The sequence below is a fragment of the Mobula birostris genome, chromosome 11 (genome assembly GCF_030028105.1).
Source record: "Mobula birostris isolate sMobBir1 chromosome 11, sMobBir1.hap1, whole genome shotgun sequence".
Lineage (NCBI taxonomy): Eukaryota > Metazoa > Chordata > Chondrichthyes > Myliobatiformes > Myliobatidae > Mobula > Mobula birostris.
Genome location: NC_092380.1, coordinates 116,349,133 through 116,370,961, shown reverse-complemented (window position 1 = coordinate 116,370,961; position 21,829 = coordinate 116,349,133). Strand labels below are relative to the sequence as shown.

The following is a 21,829-nucleotide window of genomic DNA, read 5'->3' as shown; positions in this document are numbered from 1 at the left end:
ATCCTGCTCACCAAGGCCTTCTCATGGCCCCTTCTAGCTCTCCTAATTTCATACTTGACCTCCCTTCTGGCACGCTTGTAATTTTCTAGAGCTCTAACAGTACCTAGTTTCTTGAACCTTTCATAAACTTTTCTTCTTAACTAGATTTTCTACATCCTTTGTACACCATGGTTCTTTTACCCTACCATCCTTTCCCTGCCTCAATGGAACATACCCATGCAGAACATCATGGAAATGTTCCCTGAACATTTGCCACATTGCTTCCATGCATTTCCCCAAGAACATCTGCTCCCAATTTATGTTCCCAAGTTCCTGCCTAATAGGATCATATTTCCCCCTACCCAAATTAAATGTTTTCCCAAATTGTCTGCTCCTATCCCTCTTCAGCACTATGATAAAAGAGACAGAGTTGTGATCACTACCTCCAAAATGCCCTCCCACCGAGCGACCTGACACCTGACCAGGTTCATTTCCCAATACCAGACAAAGTACAGCCTCTCCTCTAGTTGGCATATCTACATATTGTGTCAGGAAACCTTCCTGGACACATCTAACAAACTCTACCCCATCTAACCCCCTTGCTCTAAGAAGATGCCAGTCAATATTAGGAAAGTTAAAATCACCCATCACAACAACCCTATTATTATTGAACCGTTCCAGAACCTGTGTCCCTATCTGCTCCTCAATGTCCCTGTTACTATTGGGGTATCCATATAAAAAAAAACACTGAATTATTGCCTCCTTCCTGTTTCTGACTTCCACCTTTTCTGCAGCCGTGATACTAATCCTGATTAGCAGTGCCGCTCCCCCATCTCTTTTGCCTCCCTCCTTGTCCAATTTGAACTACCTAAACCCTGGCACACTCAGCAGCCAATCTTGCCTCTGAGACATCCAAGCCTCTGTAATGGCTACAACATCATAGTTCCACGTATTGATCCACACTCTAAGTTCATCCGCCCTGCTTATGATGAATTAAAATAGACACATCTCAAACCATCTGCTGAATGCTTCTTTGCTCTATCATTTGCCTATCCTTCCACATAAACTCCCTACGAGCTGTCACTACTCGTGCACCAACCATCCCATCATCTACTTCTTCACTTTGGTTCCCATCCCACTGCAAATCTAGTTTAAACTCTCCCAAAAGCATTAGCAAACCTCCCTCCCAGGATATTGGTTCCACTCAGTTCAGGTGCACTTATCTTAGTAAGCAGCCTCATCTATGGCGTCTTGTCAAAGGCCTTCTGAAAGTCCAAATATACAACATCCACTGCATCCCTTTACCTATCCTTCTTGTAGTCTCCTCAAAGAATTCCAACAGGTTTGTCAGGCAAGATTTTCCCTTAAGTAAATCATGCTAACATTGTCCTATCTTGTTCTGTGTCACCAATTACTCCATATCCTCACCCTAACAATTGACTCCAACATCTTCCCAATGACTAACTGGTCTATAATTTCCCTTTGACTGCCTGCCTCCTTTCTTAAAGGGTAGAGTGCAAATTTCCAGTCCACTGGCACCAGGTCAGAGTCCAATGATTTCTGAAAGATGGTTACTAATACCTCCACAATTGCTACTGCTACCTCTTTCAGAACCCTAGGGTGCAGTTCATCTGGTCTGGATGACTTATGTACCCTTAGGTCTTTCAGCTTTTTGAGCATCTTCTCCCTTGTAATAGTAACTGCACTTGTTTCTCTTCCCTCATGTCCTTCAACACCTGGCACACTGCTAGTGTCTTCCACAGTGAAGACTGATGCAACATACTCATTTAGTTCATATCTCCTTGGCCCTTGCTATTATTTCTCCAGCCTCATTTTCTAGCAGTCCTTTATCTACTCTCATCTCTCTTATTTATTTATTTATTTTGCTTGAAAAAGCTTTTATATTGTTTGCGAGCTTGCTTTCATATTTCATCTTTTCCCTCCAAATGATTATTTTAGTTGCTCTGTAGATTTTAAAAGCTTCCCAATCCTGTCTTCCCACTAATTTTTGATTTGTTGTATGTCTTCTCTTTTGCTTTTACATTAGCTTTGACTTCCCTTGTCAGCCACATTCGTGCTATTTTGCCATTTGAGTATTTCTTCATTTTTGGATTACTTTTATCCTGCACCTTCCTCATTTTTCCTGGAAATGCACGCCATTGCTGCTCTGCTGTCATCCCTGCTTGTATCTCCTTCCGATTTACTTTGGCCAACTCCTCTCTCATACCACTGTAATTTCCTTTACTCCACTGAAATACTGCTCCATCAGACTCTGCTTTCTCCCTATCAAATTTCAAGTTGAACACTATCATATTGTGATCATTGCCTCTTGAGATAAAAAGCTTCTCGTAAGTATTCGACAAATTCACTCTCAAGATCCATTTCCAACCTGATTTTCCCAATCAATCTGCATGTTGAAATCTCCCATGACTACCATAACATTGCCCTTTTGACTCACCTCTTCTATTTCCTGTTGTAACCTGTGGTCCACCTCCCAGCCACTGTTGGGAGGCCTGCATATAACTGCCATCAGGGTCCTTTTACCCTTCCAGTTTTCTAATTCAATCCACAAGGATTCAACATTTTCTAATCCTATGTCACATCTTTTTACTGATTTGATGCCATTCTTTACCAGCAGAGCCACACCACCCCCTCTGCCTACCTTCCTGTCCCTCCGATATAACATGTAACCTCAGCTTCCAACTACAACCGACCTTCAGCCACGATTCAGTGATGGTCACAACATCATACCTGACAATCTGTAATAGTGCAGCAACATCATCCACCTTGTTTCTTATACTTTGTGCACTGAGATATAACACTTTAAGTTATGACATTGTAGTTATTCGTGAGACTTGGTTACAGGAGGTGCAGGACTGGCAGCTCAGTATTTCTGGGGATCCATTGTTTTCAATGTGACAGAGCAGGAGCGATTTAAGGAGTGGTGGTGTTACTAATCAGGGAAATTGTCACTGCAGTGCTCCATCAGGACAGACTGGAGAATCCATCTCGTGAGATACAAGAAAGGTATGACCATGTCAATGGGACTATATTACAGACCACCCAAGAGTCCTAGCGATTTAGAGGAACAAATTTGTAGAGAGATCACAGACTGTTGCAAGAAACGCAAGTTTGCAGTAGTAGGTGATTTTAACTTTACACATATTGACTAGCAATCCCATACTGTAAAAGGATGAGATGGGATAAAGTGTGTTCAGGAAAGTTTCCTTCGACAGTAAGAAGTCCCAATGAGAGGGGCGAGACGCTGGATCGGCTATTAGGGAATAAGAAAGGGCAGGTGACACAAGTTTGTGTAGGGGAACACTTTGCATCCAGTGACGACAATGCCATTAGTTTCAAAGGAAATATGAAAAGAGACAGGCCTGTCCCATAGGTTGAGATTCTAAATCGGTGAAAGGCTAATTTTGATGGTTTCGGAAATTATCTGGCATGTGCTGTTTGGGACAGACTCTTTTCTGGCAAAGGTGTAGTTGCAAAGTGAGAGACCTTCAAACACAAAATTTTGAGAGTACAAAGCTTGTATGTGCCTGTCAGAATAAAGGGTACAAGTGTAGGGAATCTTGGTTTTCAGGAGGTATTGAAGCCCTAGTTAAGAGAGAGAGAGAGAAAAAAGAGGTGCATAGCAGGTGTAGGCAAGTAGGAACAAATGAGATGCTTATATAGTACAAGAAATACAAGAGAACACTTAAAGAAAGAAATCAGGAGGGCTAAAAGAAGGCATGAAGTTGCTCTAACAGACAAGGTGAAGGAGAATCCCAAGGGATCCTCCAGACATGTTAAGAGCAAAAGGATTGCAAGGGACAAAATTGGTCTTCTGGAAGACCAGAATGGTAATCCATGCATAGAGCCAAAACAGATGGAGGAGATCTTAACACGAGGAAATCTGCAGATGCTGGAAATTCAAGCAACACACACAAAAAATGCTGGTGAATGCAGCAGGCCAGGCAGCATCTCTAGGAAGAGGTACAGTCGACGTTTCGTCAGGACTAACTGAAAGGAGGAGATCTTAAATGGCATCAGCATTCAGGACAAGGTAATAAACTGGATTTGACATTGGCTTTGTGGGAGAAGCCAAGGTGGAAGTAGAGGGTTGTCTCTCTGACTGGAGGCCTGTGACTAGTGGAGGCCGTGGGATTGGCACTGGATCCTTTGTTGTCATCCAGATCATTGATATGGATGAAAACGTGGTTAACTGGATCAGCAAATTTGTGGATGATACCAAGATTGGGGGTGTAGTGGACAGTGTGGAAAGCGACCATGGCTTGCAGTGGGATTTGCGTCCACTGCGAAAATGGACTGAATAATGGTGAGTGGAATTTAATGCAGACAAGCGTGAGGTTTTGCACTTTGGTAGGATCAACCAGTGTAGGTCTCACACAGTGAACGGTAGGGTACTGAGGGGTGTGGTAGAACAAAGGGACCTGGGACTACAGATCCATAGTTCACTGAAAGTGGCATCACAGGTAGATAGGGTCATAAAGAAAGCTTTCGGCACATTGGCCTTCATAAATCAAACTACTGAGTATGGGAGATGGGATGTTATGTTTAAGTTGTATCAGACGCTGGTGAGGCGTCGTTTAGAGTATTGTGTGCAGTTTTGATCACCTACCTACAGGAAAGATGTAAGCAAGGTTGAAAGAGTGCAGAGAAAATTTACAAGGACATTGCTGGGTCTGGAGGACCGAGTTATAAAGAAAGATTGAATGGATTAGGACTGTATTCTTTAGAATGTAGAAGATTGAGAGGAGATTTGATAGAAGTATACAAAATTAAGAGGGGTATAAACAGGATAAATGCAAGCAGGCTTTTTCCACTGAGGTTGGGTGGGACTAAAACCAGAGGTCATAGGTTACGGGTGAAAGATGAAAAGTTTAAAGGGAACATGAGTGGAAACCTTCACTCAGAGGGTTGCGAGAATGTGGAATGAGCTCTCAGCACAAGTGGCCTATGCCAGCTCGATTTCAGTGATTTAAGAGAAGTTTGTATAGGTACATGGATGGTAGGGATATGGACGGCTATGGTCCCAGTGCAGGTTGATGGCAATAGATATGGTTTGGCCTGGGCTAGATGAGCCAAAGGGCCTATTTATGCTGTACTTCTCTCCAAGTCTATGACGAATCAAGGATCTGTCAACTTCTGCCTATGAGAAATAATTTGCGATGGGGGGGCAACAGACTGGAAAAGTAAAAGGGAAGGAGAGTTCAGGAGAGATTACGTAACATAAAATATTTACTATGGGATAAAATTTTGACTTCTGGTAACATGGAGACAAAATCAAAATGGGTGATTGATACAGGACTGAAGGCACTATATTTGAATGCACACAGTATTGGAAATAAAGTAGATGATCTAGCAGCGCAGTTGGAGATTGGCAGGTATGACGTTGTGGGCTTCACTGAATTGTGGCCAAAAGAAGTTTATAGCAGGGAGCTTAACGTTCAAGGATACATATTGTATCAAAAAGACAGGCAGGTAGGCAGAGGAGGGTGACGTGGCTCTGTTGGTAAAAAAAAATCCTGAGAAGGAAGTGACATAGGATTGGAAGGTGTAGAATCCTTGTGTGTAGAATTCACCCTGCAGTTTGAGAGGGAGAAACTAAAATTTGATTGAGGTCATGGATTCTATATAGGTTACAAAGGAGGAAGTGTTTGCTGTCTTTGACTGACAAGGTGTTTCCCTGAACCTTGTGAGAGGTAAATGCAGAATCTGCAGAGATATTCAAATCATCCCTAGCAACAGGTGAAGTTCCAGAGGATTGGACGATAGCCACTGTTGTTCCACTGTTTAAGAAAGGCTCTCAAAATAAACTAAGAAATTATAGGCTGGTGAGCCTGACATCAGCTGTGAGAAAGTACTTGGAAGGTAATCTAATGGATTAGATATGAGTATTTGGATGGACAGAGACTGATTAGTCAGCATGGCTTTGTGCATGATAGGTTGTGTCTAACCACTCTTATAGAGCTTTGAGGAACTTACCAGGAAAGTTGATGGAGGCAAGACAGTGGATATCGTCTACATGGACTTTAGCAAGATATTTGACAAGGTTCCGCATGGAACGTTGGTCAAAAAGGTGCAGTCGCTTGGCATTCAAGGTGAGGTAGTAAATTGGATTCAATATTGGCTTCGTGGGAGAAGCCAGGGAGTGTAGAAGATGGTTGCCCTGACTGGACATCTGTGACTAGTGATGAGCTGCTGGGATCGGTGCTGGGCCTGTCGTTGTTTGTCATCTATATCAATGACCTGGATGATAACGTGATTAACAGGATCAGCAAATTTGCGGATGACACCAAGATTAGGGGAGTAGAGGATAACAAGAAAGGCTATCAGAGCTTGCAGAGGGATCTGGACCAGCTGGAAAAAAGAGCTGAAAAATGGCAGATAGAATTTAATGCAGACAAGAGTGAGATTTTACACTCAGTAGGACCAACTAGGGTAGGTTTTACATAGTGCATTGAGGAAGACAGGAGATGGGATGTTATATTGAAATTGTATGAGATGTTGGTGAGGTCTAATTTGGAATATTGTGTGTAGTTCTGATCACCTACTACAGGAAAGACCTCATTAAGATTGAGAGAGTTCAAAGAAAATTTATGAGGATGTTGCTGGAACTTGAGGACCCGAGTTATAAGGGAAAGACTGAATAGGTTAGGACCTGATTCCCTGGAGTATGGGAGGATGAAGGGAGACTTGACAGTATACAAAATTGAGCAGTTTAGATAGGGTAAATGCAAGCAGGATTCCCCTCCCCCCCCCCACCACAGAGGTTGGGTGAGACTACAACAATAGGTCATGGGTTAAATCAGCGGTCCCCAACCACCGGGCCGCAGAGCATGCGCTACCGCGCCGCGAGGAAACGATATGATTTGGTGATAGGAGTCAGCTGCACCTTTCCTCATTCCCTGTCACGCCCACTGTTGAGCCATTACGCATGCGAGGTCATTACGGGTGCGTCATCCACGTCAGCGCAGGAAGAAGATCAACTCCTCGAGCTTGCAAATGACGGCGGGCTGAGAAGTATGTTTGACATAACATCTCTGCCGGCATTCTGGATCAAAGTCAAGGCTGAATATCCTGAGATAGCCACGAAAGCACTGAAAACGTTGCTTCCATTTCCAACATATCCCTGCAACGAATGTAACAAAAACTAAATTGCGGAATAGACTGGACATAAGGAACCCCCTTCGAGTATCGCTGTCTCCCATCACCCCTCGATAGGACCGTCTTGAGCCCAGGGCTCCCACTGAGTCAGCGATATTGGTGCGTTGCAATGATTTTATATGTTCATACGGGGAAAATATGCGCTGTGTGTTTAATATCCAAACGTTACTTAAAATGTTATGATGCTATTGACATATATAACCATATAACAATTACAGCACAGAAACAGGCCATCTCTGCCCTTCTAGTCCTGCTGAACGCTACTCTCTCCTCGCCCCACCGACCTGCACTCAGCCCATCACCCTCCATTCCTTTCCTGTCCCTATACCTATCCAATTTTTCTTTAAATGATGATATCAAACCTGCTTCTGCCACTTCTACTGGAAGTTCGTTCAACACTTACTTCAAGCTCCCCTGTCCTCATCTGGTAATTGACTTATCACTGTATTCATGCGAGGAAAATATGCGCTGCGTGTTTAATATTAAATTCGTTAGATAAACCCTTTTAGAAACGAAATTGAGCGTATTAGCCACTTGTCACTGATATTCTGGTCCTGATTAACACCCCCCCCCGAACAGAATTGCCAAAAACGATTTGTAGAGAAATAAAATGGCATGTGCACACATGCGCACTGGTGCCCGCGCAAGGCTTCATGGTCATGGTAGTCTTTCTCGGGATAAACCCAATGTATTTGACTGCTACTCTTGTCCGTTGGCAACCGTACCCACGCCCCCCCACCCCGGATCAGCTGGTCCTCAAGAATATTGTCAATATGAAACCGGTCCGCAGTGCAAAAAAGGTTGGGGACCCCTGGGTTAAATGATAAATGTGAACTTTTTAAGGGGAACACGAGAGGGAACTTCTTCATTCAGAGACTGGCGACAGTATTGAATGAACTGTCAACAGAAATGATGGATCCATAAGAACATACGAAATAACAGCAGGAGTAGGCTATCTGGCCCGTCGAGCCTGCCCCTCCATTCAATAAGATCATGGCTGATCTGACCATGGACTCATCTCCACCTTCCTGCCTTTTCCCCATAACCCTTAATTCCCCTACTGTGCAAAAATATATCCAACCTTGTCTTAAATACATCTACTGAGGTAGCCTCCCCTGCTTCATTAGGCAGAGAATTCCACAGATTCACCACCCTCTGGGAAAAGCAGTTCCTCCTCATCTCCATCTTAAATCTACTCCCCCAAATCTTGAGGCTATGTCCTATGTCCTCAACCTTGAGGCTATTCAGGATTAAGTTCAACACTTAAAGAGAAACCTGAACAGGGACAAGTAAAGAGGGCTATGGTCCGGGTACAGGTGAATAGGACTAAGCAAAATTAAGTTTGGCATGAACTAGATGGGCTGAAGAGCCGGTTTCTGTGCTGTAGTGTTTTATGAACTCTATGGATGTATTGGTACTACAGTGGAGTTAAGGGAATTACAGAGGCATGAGAGAGGAGCAGGACAAAGTTGATTGGAATGGGACACCAGCAAGGATGACAGCTGAACAGCAGGGGCTAGAGTTTCTGGGAGCAATTCAGAAGGCACAGGATAGTTACATCCCAAAGAAGTAGTATTCTAAAGGCAGGACGATGCATCCATGGCTGAAAAGAAAAGTTAAAGTCAACATAAAAGCAAAAGACGAGGCATATGGTAGAGCAAAAAAAGTGGGAAGATAGAGGATTGGGAAGCTTTTAAAAACCAACAGAAAGGGAAAGGAGTAAAGATGAAATAGGAGGGTAAGCTAGCCAACAATGTTAAAGAAGACACCAGAAGTTTTTTCACATATATAAAAAATAAAAGAGGTAAGAGTGAATATTAAATGCTTGGAAAATGATCCCAGAGAGGTAGTGATAAGGGACAAAGCAATGGTCTCACCAATAACTATACACCGCATCTACTGCTCTATCTTCATCAATAAATATACTGTATCTTCATCATCCACTGCTCTACCTTCATCGATAAATATATTGTATCTTCACCATCCACTGCTCTACCCTCATCGATAAATATACTGTATCTTCATCATCCACTGCTCTACCTTCATCGATAAATATACTGTATCTTCATCATCCACTGCTCTACCTTCATCGATAAATATACCACTGCTCTACCCTCATCGATAAATATACTGTACCTTCACCATCCACTGCTCTAGCCTCATCGATAAATATACTGTATCTTCACCATCCACTGCTCTACCCTCATCGATAAATATACTGTATCTTCATCATGCACTGCTCTACCTTCATCGATAAATATACTGTATCTTCATCATCCACTGCTCTACCTTCATCGATAAATATACCACTGCTCTACCCTCATCGATAAATATACTGTATCTTCACCATCCACTGCTCTACCTTCATCGATAAATATACTGTAGACCACATCCACTGCTCTACCTTCATCGATAAGTATACTGTAGACCACATCCACTGCTCTACCTTCATCAATATACTGTAGATCGCATCCACTGTTCTACCTTCATAGTTGTGCTTTGTAACAAAGTCAGTCCAAGAGATCCAACTCTGCCCTATAGGTCACTTCCCTGGCACAGAGACAGAGGTGCCCCCTACTCCCCCCACTGATGCCCCTTCCTCCTCTTCCCCTCAGGTGGCTCCCCCCTCCTATCTGCCTTGGGTACCATGGGGAGGTCAGCACCCACCTCATCCACCTGCCGTTTGTAGAGGTCGAAGGTGACGTTGAAGAGGACCTTGAGGATTTCCATGGCGCAGTCAGTCAGCTCCTGGGCCAGTGGAGGGTCACCCTGGTCTCGGGCAGCCACCTCCAGGCTGCTGACCCATCGCACAGCCATTGTGTGCTCCAGGACATCGGTCAGCAGGCGCACACCCCGCAGCTCGCGGCCCAGCTGACGCCGGACGTCGAGCCTGAGAGCCGTCAGGAGGAACAATAGCCGGAGGTCAAAGAACCGGACGCCAGAGTACAACTGCTTATCGCCGAGTCTGAGCCGCCGGCAGAGGCCCACCACCAAGCCGCTGTCCGCACACACCTCCTGGGCTGCAGTGCTGTTGAATACCACGTTGCAGAGGCACTTTAGAGCTTCCATCATCACGTCGGGGTCAGGCAGCCCCCCCTCTCGCTCCAGCTCGCTTTCAATCCCAGCATGCCTGGCTAACATCCGCAGGGCCGCACTGCCAGCGAAAGGCCTCAGGTTGCTCTTCTCACGGGAAAGGATGCGCAGGCAGCCCAGGCCAGCTAGCTGGCAGGCCGGCTGCAAGGTCTGGTCCAGGAGACAAAGTACCGCCTGTCCCAGTCGCTGTGGGCAGAATGAGAGAGATAAAGTTACACCTCAGCACTGTACACAACTCAACATCCCTACGTACCTGGGGTGATTGATATGTTCGTGGCCTAAGGTAGGAGATGAGTTATGCAGCTCTCGTTACATGCACGTGCAGTTCAACTCTTTGAGTGAGTATGCAGAAAGTTTGAAGTTAATAACTCATCTCCTACCTTAGGCCACAAACTTATCAATCACCCCTGCTGTGAAAACTTTCTGGAGGTCCAAGATCCGTATGCTCCACGACCGCTGGACAAAGTGTGTACATGTAGGAGGGGACTATGTTGAAAAATAAACGTGCTAGGTTTTCTAAAATTGACTCCTTCTCCCTTTGGCCACAAACTTATCAATCATCCTTCGTAGGTCTGCACATCTCCAGAATTCCCTACCTGTCCCCAAGGAGGTCGTGGTGAACTGGCATCTTCCCTCCAACACACGCCAACAAACTGCAGGAGTCAGAAAGCACTGAGCAGTGGGAGAAGTCAGGAGTATGGGGTTGAGAGGGATAATACAGTAAATTGGCTATGATTGAATGGTGGAGCAGACTCAATGGGCCAAATGGCCTAAATTCAACTCCTACTGCTCTAACATTACAGCACAGTACAAACCCTTTGGCCCACAATGTTGTGTTGTCCTTTTAACCTACTCTAAAATCAATCTAACCCTGCCCTCCCACATAGCCCTTCATTTTTCTATCATTCATATGGCTACCTAAGGGTCTCTTAAATGTCTTTAATGTATCTGTCCCTACCAGCTCATTCCACACACCTACCACTCTCTGTAAAAAACTCTGACATCCCCCCCTATACTTCTCACAAATCACCTTAAGATTATGCCCCTTTGTATTTCTGCTCTGGGAAAAAATATCTTTGGCTGTCCTGTCTATCTATGCCTCTTATCATCTTGTACACCTCTACCAAGTCACCTCTCATCCTCCTTCGCTCCAAAGAGAAAAGCCCGAGCTCACTCAACCTATCCTCAAAAGACATGCTCTCTAATCCAGGCAGCATCCTGGTAAATCTCCTCTGCACCCTCTCTAAAGCTTCCGCATCCTTCCTATAATGAGATGACCAGAACTGAACACAATATTCCCAGTGTAGTCCAGGGTTTTACAGAGCTGCAACATCACCGGAGGAGATGCGCACTTCCCCTCACCTCACTACGGGAAGGGTATGACCCAGAGGGAGAGAATGCAGAACAGATTCACAACGATGTTGCCAGGACACGAAGGTTTTACTTTTATGGAGAGGCGGGGTGGATATCCCAGGAGTGAGTGAGGAAGCAACACACATCAAAGTTGCCGGTGAACGCAGTAGGCCAGGCAGCATCTCTAGGAAGAGGTGCAGTCGACGTTTCAGGCCGAGACCCTTCGTCAGGACTAACTGAAGGAAGAGTGAGTAAGGGATTTGAAAGTTGGAGGGGGAGGGGGAGATCCAAAATGATAGGAGAAGACAGGAGGGGGAGGGATGGAGCCAAGAGCTGGACAGGTGATTGGCAAAAGGGGATATGAGAGGATCATGGGACAGGAGGTCCGGGGAGAAAGACGGGGGGGGGGGGAAACCCAGAGGATGGGCAAGAGGTATATTCAGAGGGACAGAGGGAGAAAAAGGAGAGTGAGAGAAAGAATGTGTGTATAAAAATAAGTAACAGATGGGGTACGAGGGGGAGGTGGGGCCTTAGCGGAAGTTAGAGAAGTCGATGTTCATGCCATCAGGTTGGAGGCTACCCAGACGGAATATAAGGTGTTGTTCCTCCAACCTGAGAGTGGCTTCTTCTTTACAGTAGAGGAGGCCGTGGATAGACATGTCAGAATGGACCTGTCTTCTCCTATCATTTTGGATCTCCCCCTCCAACTTTCAAATCCCTTACTCACTCTTCCTTCAGTTAGTCCTGACGAAGGGTCTCGGCCCTGAAACGTTGACTGCACCTCTTCCTAGAGATGCTGCCTGGCCTGCTGCGTTCACCAGCAACCTTTATGTGTGTTGCTTGAATTTCCAGCATCTGCAGAATTCCTGTTGTTAGTGAGTGAGGAAGGATGGGAGGTGTGTAAAATCATCAGAAGCAGTAGAAAGCACAGATAGAAATGTCCAAAACTACAGAAAACCAAGATATTTACAGTGGAGACCCAGTTAAGGAATTGAACGAATGTCAAAGGTATGCGGTTAGAGTCTCTTGCAGGACAGGTCACAACCTGTCACAGAGGGCATGACAACTATCCGGTTTGTCAGTGGCTTGCTCACATGCAGACAAGGCAGCTTCATCCCCAAATCTGTCTGAATGATGGAAGGCAGGTCACTGATGTAGATGGGTTCACAATCTCCTGACATTCACACTTGGGCACACCATCCTGCATCAAGGGCAGGCACTCACCCCTGTCTGGAATTCAATATTTGGTCCAGGAGTACAAATCTGGCCCAAACTCCTGCCCTTGCCCTCAACTCAGTGCCTCCACATTCGAATTCCTTCCTGAAGTCCCTGCAGAATTGGAGCTTCTGATCTATGTCCAATAGTTAGGGCCAAATCGATAACCTGTCCCTACATTAGGAGTTAGTGGCTGGGGTAGCTTGCCAGGGGAAGGGTGGGTGGGGAGAAGTGTTGATTTAATGTGCCAACTATCAGCCTTGGGCTTAACAGCTCCTCCTCCCCTGCCAGCAAGACCCAAGGTCTGTAGAACAACACCACACAAACACACACAGAGGGCAGGATACACCTTTGGGACCAATTTGATGAATGTTAAAAACATCAACAACGAACAAGTAGCTCCCCACGGATGCTCTGAATACAAAATATCTGGCTGAGCCCAGGTTCTATACATCCACCAGAAGCAAGGGAATAATTAGCGAGAGGGTAGGACCATTCAAGGATAAAGGGGGAAACATTTGCTTGGATACAAAAGATGTGAGTGAGGTAGTTAATGAATACGTACCAAGAGTGTTGACCAAGAAGGACAATGAGGATAGAGAGATCAGTGCCAAGGGTACTAATATGTTCAGGCATTTCTAAATAAAGAAGGCAGTGCTGGGTCTTTTGAAGGGCGTCACAGAGTCTGTAGAAGTGAGACAAAATGGCACCAACCTCATGAACCCTGTAAAGATTACAGAGGAGGTGGTGTTTTCTGTCCTGAGGCAAATCAGGGTGGATAAATCCCCAGGGCCTGAGAAGGTGTTCCCTCGGACCCTGCGGAGGCAAGTGCAGAAATTGACGGTGCTCTAGCAGAGATATTTAAATCATCCTTGGCGACAGGAGAGGTACCAAAGGATTGGAAAGTAGCTAAACCAGGAAATTACAAGCCAGTGCGTCTGATATCAGTAGTAGGAGAGTTATTGGAAGGACCGGACATACAAGCATTTGAATAGACATGGACTGATTGAGAATCATCAGCATGGCTCCATGCCTAGTAGGTCATGTCTAACCAACCTTACAGAGTTTTTTTTGAGGAAGTTAACGGGAAAGTTGATGAAGGCAAGGCAGTGAATATTGTCAAAATGGAGTTTAGCAAGACATTTGACAAGGTCCTGTTTGGATGGTTGGTCAAGGAGGTTCTGTTGCTCAGCATTCAGGATGAGATAGTTAATTGGATCCCACCTTGCAATGATGGGAAAAATTGATGGAAGAAAAAATTGCGATCAACTGCGCATGGCATTCATGAGTTACTAGGGAAAGACAGGCAGAAGTTTTGAAAAGGTTATTAGAACTTCTCAGATTACAGACAGATGGAAGACCATGATCTCCCACATCATGTAAACTCCAGGGAAAACAGTCCCAGTCCATCCAGCTCCTTCAGACCCCCCCAGTACTGATAACATTCTTATGCAATTTTTGTCAGGGAACAGTGAATTTGGATACCAAGCTTTCTCTATTCATCACACCCTTTTGAGAGTACAGCACAGTAAGTAGTCACCATGTTGTGCCAAAGTAATTAAACTAGTGATTAAAAGTTGAACTAAACTAACCCTTCCTGCCCACACAAGGTCTACGTGCCTTTTACTGACAAATACTCGACGGATACTGGCTTTATCACTGTCCTTCAGATATGAAAAAATTAAAGAAAAGAAAATTAGCCACAAGACTATGTAAATAAAACTCAGAACCTATCATTCTGTTCCTTCCCTGTGGTCCTAATCTGCACACTACCCCTCCACCTCTAGTGCTTCTATACCAGGACCCAAACGTTCGGCAAACGGGTGGGTGGGACCCTTCATGATGTTGCTAACGCTTCTTTGGCCCCTCATGAGAACAGAAGCAATGAGGGTAGGCCATTTCACCCATAGCCTGATCTATTATTCTAGCAATCCCACTTTACCATCCTGTTTTGCCTCGCCATTGCCAACACAACCCCCACATTCCCCCGTCCACCAGTACACGCCCCTGCATGCCCACTCCCCATTCCCTCATTGATTCCAGAAACCCATTTCCCACTGTGCTGCTCCCACAGCGCCCAGAACCCCTGATCCCCATTTTCACACCTTACCCGTCTCTGGTCTCTCCCCTCCACGTCGAACAGGAAACATTGCGAGTTCTGAAACACAGGGGAGGGAGGTTACAATGGGGCAGCAACTTGCTTGTGTGATTACTACCGTTGTGCACAGTGACACCATGTGAAACCAAAGAACCGGTGACACGAGACAGGAGGATCATCGCTATACCTGACCACACCAATAAGGAGGACTCTACCCAGAGATTCAAGATTGCTTAATGTCATTTCCAGGACACAAGTGTACAGGAGAACAAAATGCAGTACAAAAATACGATAAGATAAAGAACACATTAATAGAAAACACAATGGGTATAAATACACAAGATGATTATATGAACAGATTGATTGTATGTTCATAAATTGACACTCGGTACAGGTGTGTACAGAAAAGGTAACTTTTTGAGTCTGATGGTCCTGGTATGGATGCTACATAATGGGGGTGGGACAAACAGTCCATGAACAAGGGTGGGTGGGTGGGACCTTCATGATGTTGCTAATGCTTTTTTAGCCCCTCATGAGAACAGAAGCAATGAGGGTAAGGCCATTTCACCCAGAGCCTGATCGGTGTCATTTTCCTGTCCATTCCTGCATCCAGAAACATATTGAACTCTGATTTGAAGGAAGGTGATGACTGAATGTCCCAGCTCATTCTCCAAAGAGATCCCCTCAATTACCCCTCACAGTCAATGCTCGTCAATACAATTACATGTTATGAGAGTCTCTGAGCCTCCACCACTCCCCTAGGCAGTGTGCTCAACATTACAAACACCCTCTGAGTAAAAAAAACTCTTCTTCACACTTCACATCACCGCACACGAAATGCTGAAGGATCTATAAAACATAGGAGCACAATTAGGCCATTTGGCCCATCGAGTCTAAGTCAGTTCCATCAGTTCCATCATGGCTCAATTATTAGCCCATTTACCCTGTAACCTCTGATGCCCTTGTTAAGAACTTAACAAACTCCACTTTCTATATACCCAATGACTTGGTCTCCACGGCTGTCTGTGGCGACGAATTCCACACATTCACCACCCACTGGCCAAAGAAATTCCTCCTCATCTCCCTTCCTCTATTCTGAGGCTGTGCCCTCGGGTTCAAGACTCCATCACTATAGGACACATCTTCTCCAAATCTACTCTATCCAGACCTTTAAGTATTCTAAAGGTTTCGATGATATTTCCCCTCATTCTTTTAAACTCCAGCAAGTACAGGCCGAGAGGCTTCAGAGAGCATTAACCCTCCAGTTCCCAGATTCAATTTCGTGAACCTTCTCTGGACCCTCTCCAACACCAGCACATCTTTTCTTCGATAAGGAACCCAAAACTGCTCCCATTACACTAAGTATGGTCTGACCAGTGCCTTATAAAGCTTCAGCAGCACATCCTTGCCCTTATATTCTAGTCCTCTCAAAACAAATGCTAACATTGCATTTGGCTCCCTTACCAACAACTCAGCCTGCAATTTAACCTTTAGGGAATCCTGCACAAGGATTCACAAGTCCCTTTGCAGCTCTGATCTTTGAATTTTCTCTCCATTTGGAAGATAGTCCATGCTTTTATTTCTTTAACGAAAGTGCACAGCAAGGAAACAATGAATGCTACCCCAGTACTTTTCCCCTCTCTTTTTACACTATATATACAACATACACACCTCATATTGTAATTAATAGTTTTTATTATGTATTGCTGCCACAAATTAACAAATTTCACGACGTATTGCAGTGATATTAAACTTGAATCTGACATACTTTCCGACACTATAGTCCCCCTTTACCCATTCTCACAATTTGTCGAAGATCTTCTACAGTTTCCTGGCTTCACCGATTCTCCTGCACAGTACTGCACCTTTGCAGAGAAGTCCACATGGTACTGTGACTGTGCACAGAATTCTGCACAGTACTGTACGTACACACAGAGTCCCACACAGGACCCTGCACCGTACTTGAGCCCGGGAACCCGCACAGCACCCCACACTGCACCGGTGCACAAGGTCCCACACAGTACCGCATCCACTCACAGAAACTCCGCGTAGAGAATCCCGATAATTCCGCACCTCCGCAGAATCTCTGCACAGCACTGTACCTGCAAAGAGAACTCCTCACAGCACCCTGCATAGTACCACACACCTGCGCACAGAATACCCCACAGCCCCCTGCATAGTACCACACCTGCACGCAGGGCCCCACACAACACCTGCGCACAGAATACCCCACAGCACCCTGCATAGTACCACACCCGCACACAGGGCCCCACACAACACCTGCGCACGGAATACCTTATACTTTATTGTTGCCAAACAATTGGTACTAGAACGTACAATCATCTCAGCGATATCTGATTCTGCGCTTCCTGCTCCCTGGAGTACAAATATTAAATATTAAAAATAGTAAAAATTAGTAAATATTAAAAAAAGAAATTATAAATCATAAATAGAAAACAAAAAAATGGGAAGTAAGGTAGTGCATAAAAACCGAGAGGCAGGTCCGGATATTTGGAGGGTACGGCCCAGATCCGGGTCAGGATCCGTTCAGCAGTCTTATCACAGTTGGAAAGAAGCTGTTCCCAAATCTGGCCGTACGAGTCTTCAAGCTCCTGAGCCTTCTCCCGGAGGGAAGAGGGACGAAAAGTGTGTTGGCTGGGTGGGTTCGTGTCCTCGATTACCCTGGCAACACTGCTCCGACAGCGTGCGGTGTAAAGTGAGTCCACGGACGGAAGATTGGTTTGTGTGATGTGCTGCGCCGTGTTGACGATCTGCAGCTTCTTTTGGTCTTGGACAGTACAACTTCCACACCAGGTTGTGATGCACCCTAGAAGAATACCCCACAGCACCCTGCGTAGTAACGCACCTGCACACAGGGCCCCACACAGCACCTGAGCACAGAATACCCCACAGCACCCTGCGTAGTACCGCACCTGTGTTAGACCCCATGCAGCACCGTACCTGCAAACAGCACCCTGTATAGCACCTTCAGCTTTAACACTGTTTTCATATCATTGTTATGGTCTCAGCTTTTATTTTCTGTGTCCCAGCTATCAAAAGCAACCAGATTGTGGGAAGGGTGGGATGGAAGGGTAGGAAGAAGGGAAGGGGGTAAAAGGAAGTAGGGAGGAGAAATGGGTCTTGCTGTTGCTTCCGTAACTCATTGTGTTCTCTGTGTTCTGCTGAACATGGTGGGCGTGTAATGTTGGTGCCAGAATGTGTGGCAACACTTGCGGCTGCCCCTTGGGTGTGTTGATTGTTAACACAAACCACACTTGTTCCAATGTACACGTGATAAGTAAATGTATCGGAATCGGAATCGATTCGCTGGAACCAGTGTGGTGAATCTTTGCTGCATGCCCTCTGGGAAAGGTCACTGCACGCCTGCAGCCTGGTCCTCTGGTACAAACGGCCGATGTCTTTGTGTAACCACAACAGCCGAAATGAATGCAGTTCATCACTCAGACCTTAAATATGAACAAACCATCAGAGGTACAAGGGGAGAGCTGGTTGGAATTGATTGGGGAACTGGTGAAAAACTAAGTACTAGCCTTGAAAGTAATAAAATAATATCGAAGAAAGCATAGGGAAAGCCCTTCAGCCCACAATATCTGCACCAACCAGGATGCCAGTTTAAACTAATCCCATCTGCCGCCGCGTGCTCTAGACATGATTACATACAACCAGGCTTCGTGCTGCATACCATCCACCCAGACACCATACTGTCCGTCTATGTACATAGGTTAATTTTATGCATATATAGCCATATTAGCAGTTACTTGTACATTGTGTTTTATGATTTGCTTTTGTATTTCTATGTATTGTGTTCTTTATGTTTATTGTTTTTTTATGTTGCATTGGTTCTGGAATAACAATCATTTTGTTCTCCCTTACACCTGTGTACTGCAAAATGACAATAAACAATCTTGCATATTAAATAATTCAACTGATGTCTGTCCTGCCGAACCCTTGGACAACCTTTCTCACTCTCCACAACTCCACCAACTTTCATGTCATCAGCTTCCCAAGCACCTTCTCTCTGCTAATAGCAACTGCACTGACTTCAGCCCCCTTACACGCTCACCTCTTTTACTCTTCCTATATCCTCTTTCATCATACTGGCTTGCTTACCTTCATATTTTCCATTCTTTTTACCTTTTTGTTGGTTTCTAAAATATTCATATTCCTCCCACTTGCCACTAATTTTTACTCTATTATATGTCCTCTCTTGGCTTTTATAACACCATAGAAGCAGAATTAGGCCATTGGTCCCATCAGAGGTGTTCCACTATTTCATCATGGTTGATCCACTTTCCTCTTAGCCCCAATCTCCTGTCTTCTTCCATGTTAGCTTTGATTTCCCTTGTCAGTCACTGTTGTGTCATCCTGTCTCAAGGAATTTTTTTTTCTTCTTTGGGATGTATCTGTGCATTCCAAATTGCTCCCAAAAACTCCAGCCATTGCTACTCTGCCGTCATCCCTGCCAGTGTTCTCTTCCAATCAATTTTGGCCAGTTCCTCTCTCATGCCTCTGTAATTCTCTTTACTCCACTATAATACTGATACATCATGACTTTAGCTTCTACCTCTCAATTGCAGGGTGAATTCTATCATTTTTTAATCACTACCTCCCAAAGATTCCTTTGCCTTAAGCTCCCTAATCATTACACAACAGCCTTTCTCCCGGTGGGCTTAACCACAAGCAGCTCTAAAAAGCTATCTTGTAGGCATTCTCCAAATTCCTTCTCTTGGGATCCAAAATCAGCACTAACCTGTTTTCCCTCCAATAAGTCCCCCATGACTATCATTCATTGCCCTTTTGAAGTATATTTTCTATCTCCCATTGTAATTTGTAAACTACAAAAGACCATAAGACTACAGTTTGGGGATCTGTATATTACTCCATTCAGGTTTTTTTAATATATGTTTGCAGTTCCTTAACTCTACCCATGAAGATACTACCTATTCCAATCCTATGTTACCTCTTTTTAATGACTTGATTTCAATTTTTACCTACAGAGCAACGCCACCCCCTCTGGCTACCTGCTTGTCCTTCCCATACAATGTGTATCCTTGGATGTTAAACTCCCAACTATAATCTTCTTTCAGCTACACCTCAGTACTGCCCACGTCATACCTGCCAATCTCCATCTGCACCATAAGATCATTTACTTTATTCTAAATACAGGACAGCATGTATTCAAATAGAACACCTTCGTCCTATATTCATCACCTGTTCGATTTGGTCCCCGTTACACAGCAATTTTGCCCCATCATCTGCCTGTCCTTCCTCAGCCCACTTGTTTACCTGTATCAACTTGTATATGGGGAGAGGGGGCTGTGGGGAGGAGGAGGGGAGGGGGGAGGGGGAGAGAGGGGGTCAGGAGGAGGAGGAGGGGGTCGAGGGGACAGGGTCAGTAGGAGTGGAACAGGGTGTGATGGGCGGGAGGAGGAGGGGAGAGGGGAGGGGAGAGGGGGTTGGGGAGGGGAGAGGGGGTTGGGGAGGGGAGAGGGGGTTGGGGAGGGGAAAGGAGGAGGGGAGAGGAGGGAGGGGAGAGGGGGAGAGGAGGAGGGGAGAGGGGGAGGGAGAGGGGGAGGGGGACGGGGTCGGTAGGAGTGGAACAGGGTGTAACTGGCGGGGGGAAGAGGTGGTCGGGGGAGGGGAGGGGAGGGGGAAGAGGTGGTCGGGGAGGGGAGGGGAGGGGAAGAGGTGGTCGGGGAGGGGAGGGGAGGGGGATCAGGAAAGGGGGAAGGAGGAGGGGGAAGGGGGAAGGAGGAGGGGAAGGGAGGAGGGGGGAGGGGAAGGAGGAGGGGGGAGGGGGAGGGAGGAGGGGGAAGGAGGAAGGAGAGGGGGGGAAGGAGGAAGGAGAGGGGGGAAGGAGAGGGGAAGGGAGAGGGGAGAGGGGGAAGGGAGAGGGGAGAGGGGGAGAGGGGGAGGGGGGAAGGGGAGAGGGGGAGAGGGAAGGGAGAGGGGGGAGAGGGGGAGGGAGAGGGGAGAGGGTGAGGGGAGGGGGGAGGGGGGAGGGGGGAGAGGGGAGGGGGGAGAGGGGAGGGGAGGGGGGGAGGGGAGGGGGGAGGGGAGGGGAGAGGGGGAGGGGAGAGGGGAGGGGAGAGAGGGGAGAGGGGAGAGGGGAGGGAGAGGGGAGGGGGAGGGGGGAGGGGGAGGGGGGAGGGGAGAGGGGAGGGGGAGGGGGGGAGGGGAGGGGGAGGGGAGGGGGGAGGGGAGGGGGGGAGGGGGGAGGGGAGGGGAGGGGGAGGGGAGGGGGGAGGGGAGGGGGGAGGGGAGGGGAGGGGGGAAAGGGAGGGGAGGGGGGAAGGGAGAGGGGAGGGAGGGGGGAAGGGAGAGGGGAGGGGAGGGGGGAAGGGAGAGGGGAGGGGGAAGGGAGAGGGGAGGGGAGAGGGAGGGGAGGGGGGAAGGGAGAGGGGAGGGGGAGGGGGGAAGGGAGAGCGGGAGGGCGGACGGGGTCGGTAGGAGTGAAACAGCGTGTAACGGGCGGGGGGAAGAGGTGTCGGGGGTCAGAAGGAGGGGAGAGGGGGTCGGGGAGAAGGGAGAGTGGGTCGAGGGGAGGGTGTGACGGGCGGGGGAAAGTGGTGGACGGGGTGACAGGCGTTCTACTACCGGTGAGCTATGGGCGGACTCAACTCGGCGATGAGCGCTGCAGCGCCGGTAAGGCGCGGTTCTGATCGCCAGTCTCCACCCGCTCGGTCACCTCGCTCAGCTCCATGGCCGCGAACTGGGAACGTCTGGCCCTGCCCATCGATACCAGCCCGCTCCCGGCCCACAACGACAAGCACCGCCTCCGACCCGCCTCGGCCGTCCCCTTGGGTGCCGTATCCAGTCACAGCGGAAACAGCTCTCCAGGCCAGGCCCGGCCCGTTATGGTTCTCGACACCGCCCGAGGCAATCGGTACC

The 21,829-nt window shown here is 46.9% G+C and overlaps 1 protein-coding gene across 2 annotated transcripts in view; it reads right to left on the bottom strand.

Moving 5' to 3' along the window:
* The window catches only part of ric8a (RIC8 guanine nucleotide exchange factor A), a 66,982-nt gene that overhangs the window by 38,711 nt on the left and 6,442 nt on the right, over positions 1–21,829 (bottom strand). The window contains exons 2-3 of one of the 2 annotated variants that reach the window (XM_072272926.1): positions 14,930–14,977; positions 9,826–10,437 (exon numbers count right to left, since the gene is read on the bottom strand). In XM_072272926.1, coding sequence (XP_072129027.1) covers positions 9,826–10,437; positions 14,930–14,977 — 660 coding nt within the window. Of the gene's footprint in view, positions 1–9,825; positions 10,438–14,924; positions 14,978–21,829 lie in introns of both variants that reach the window. The other variant, XM_072272927.1, reaches the window with a different exon arrangement.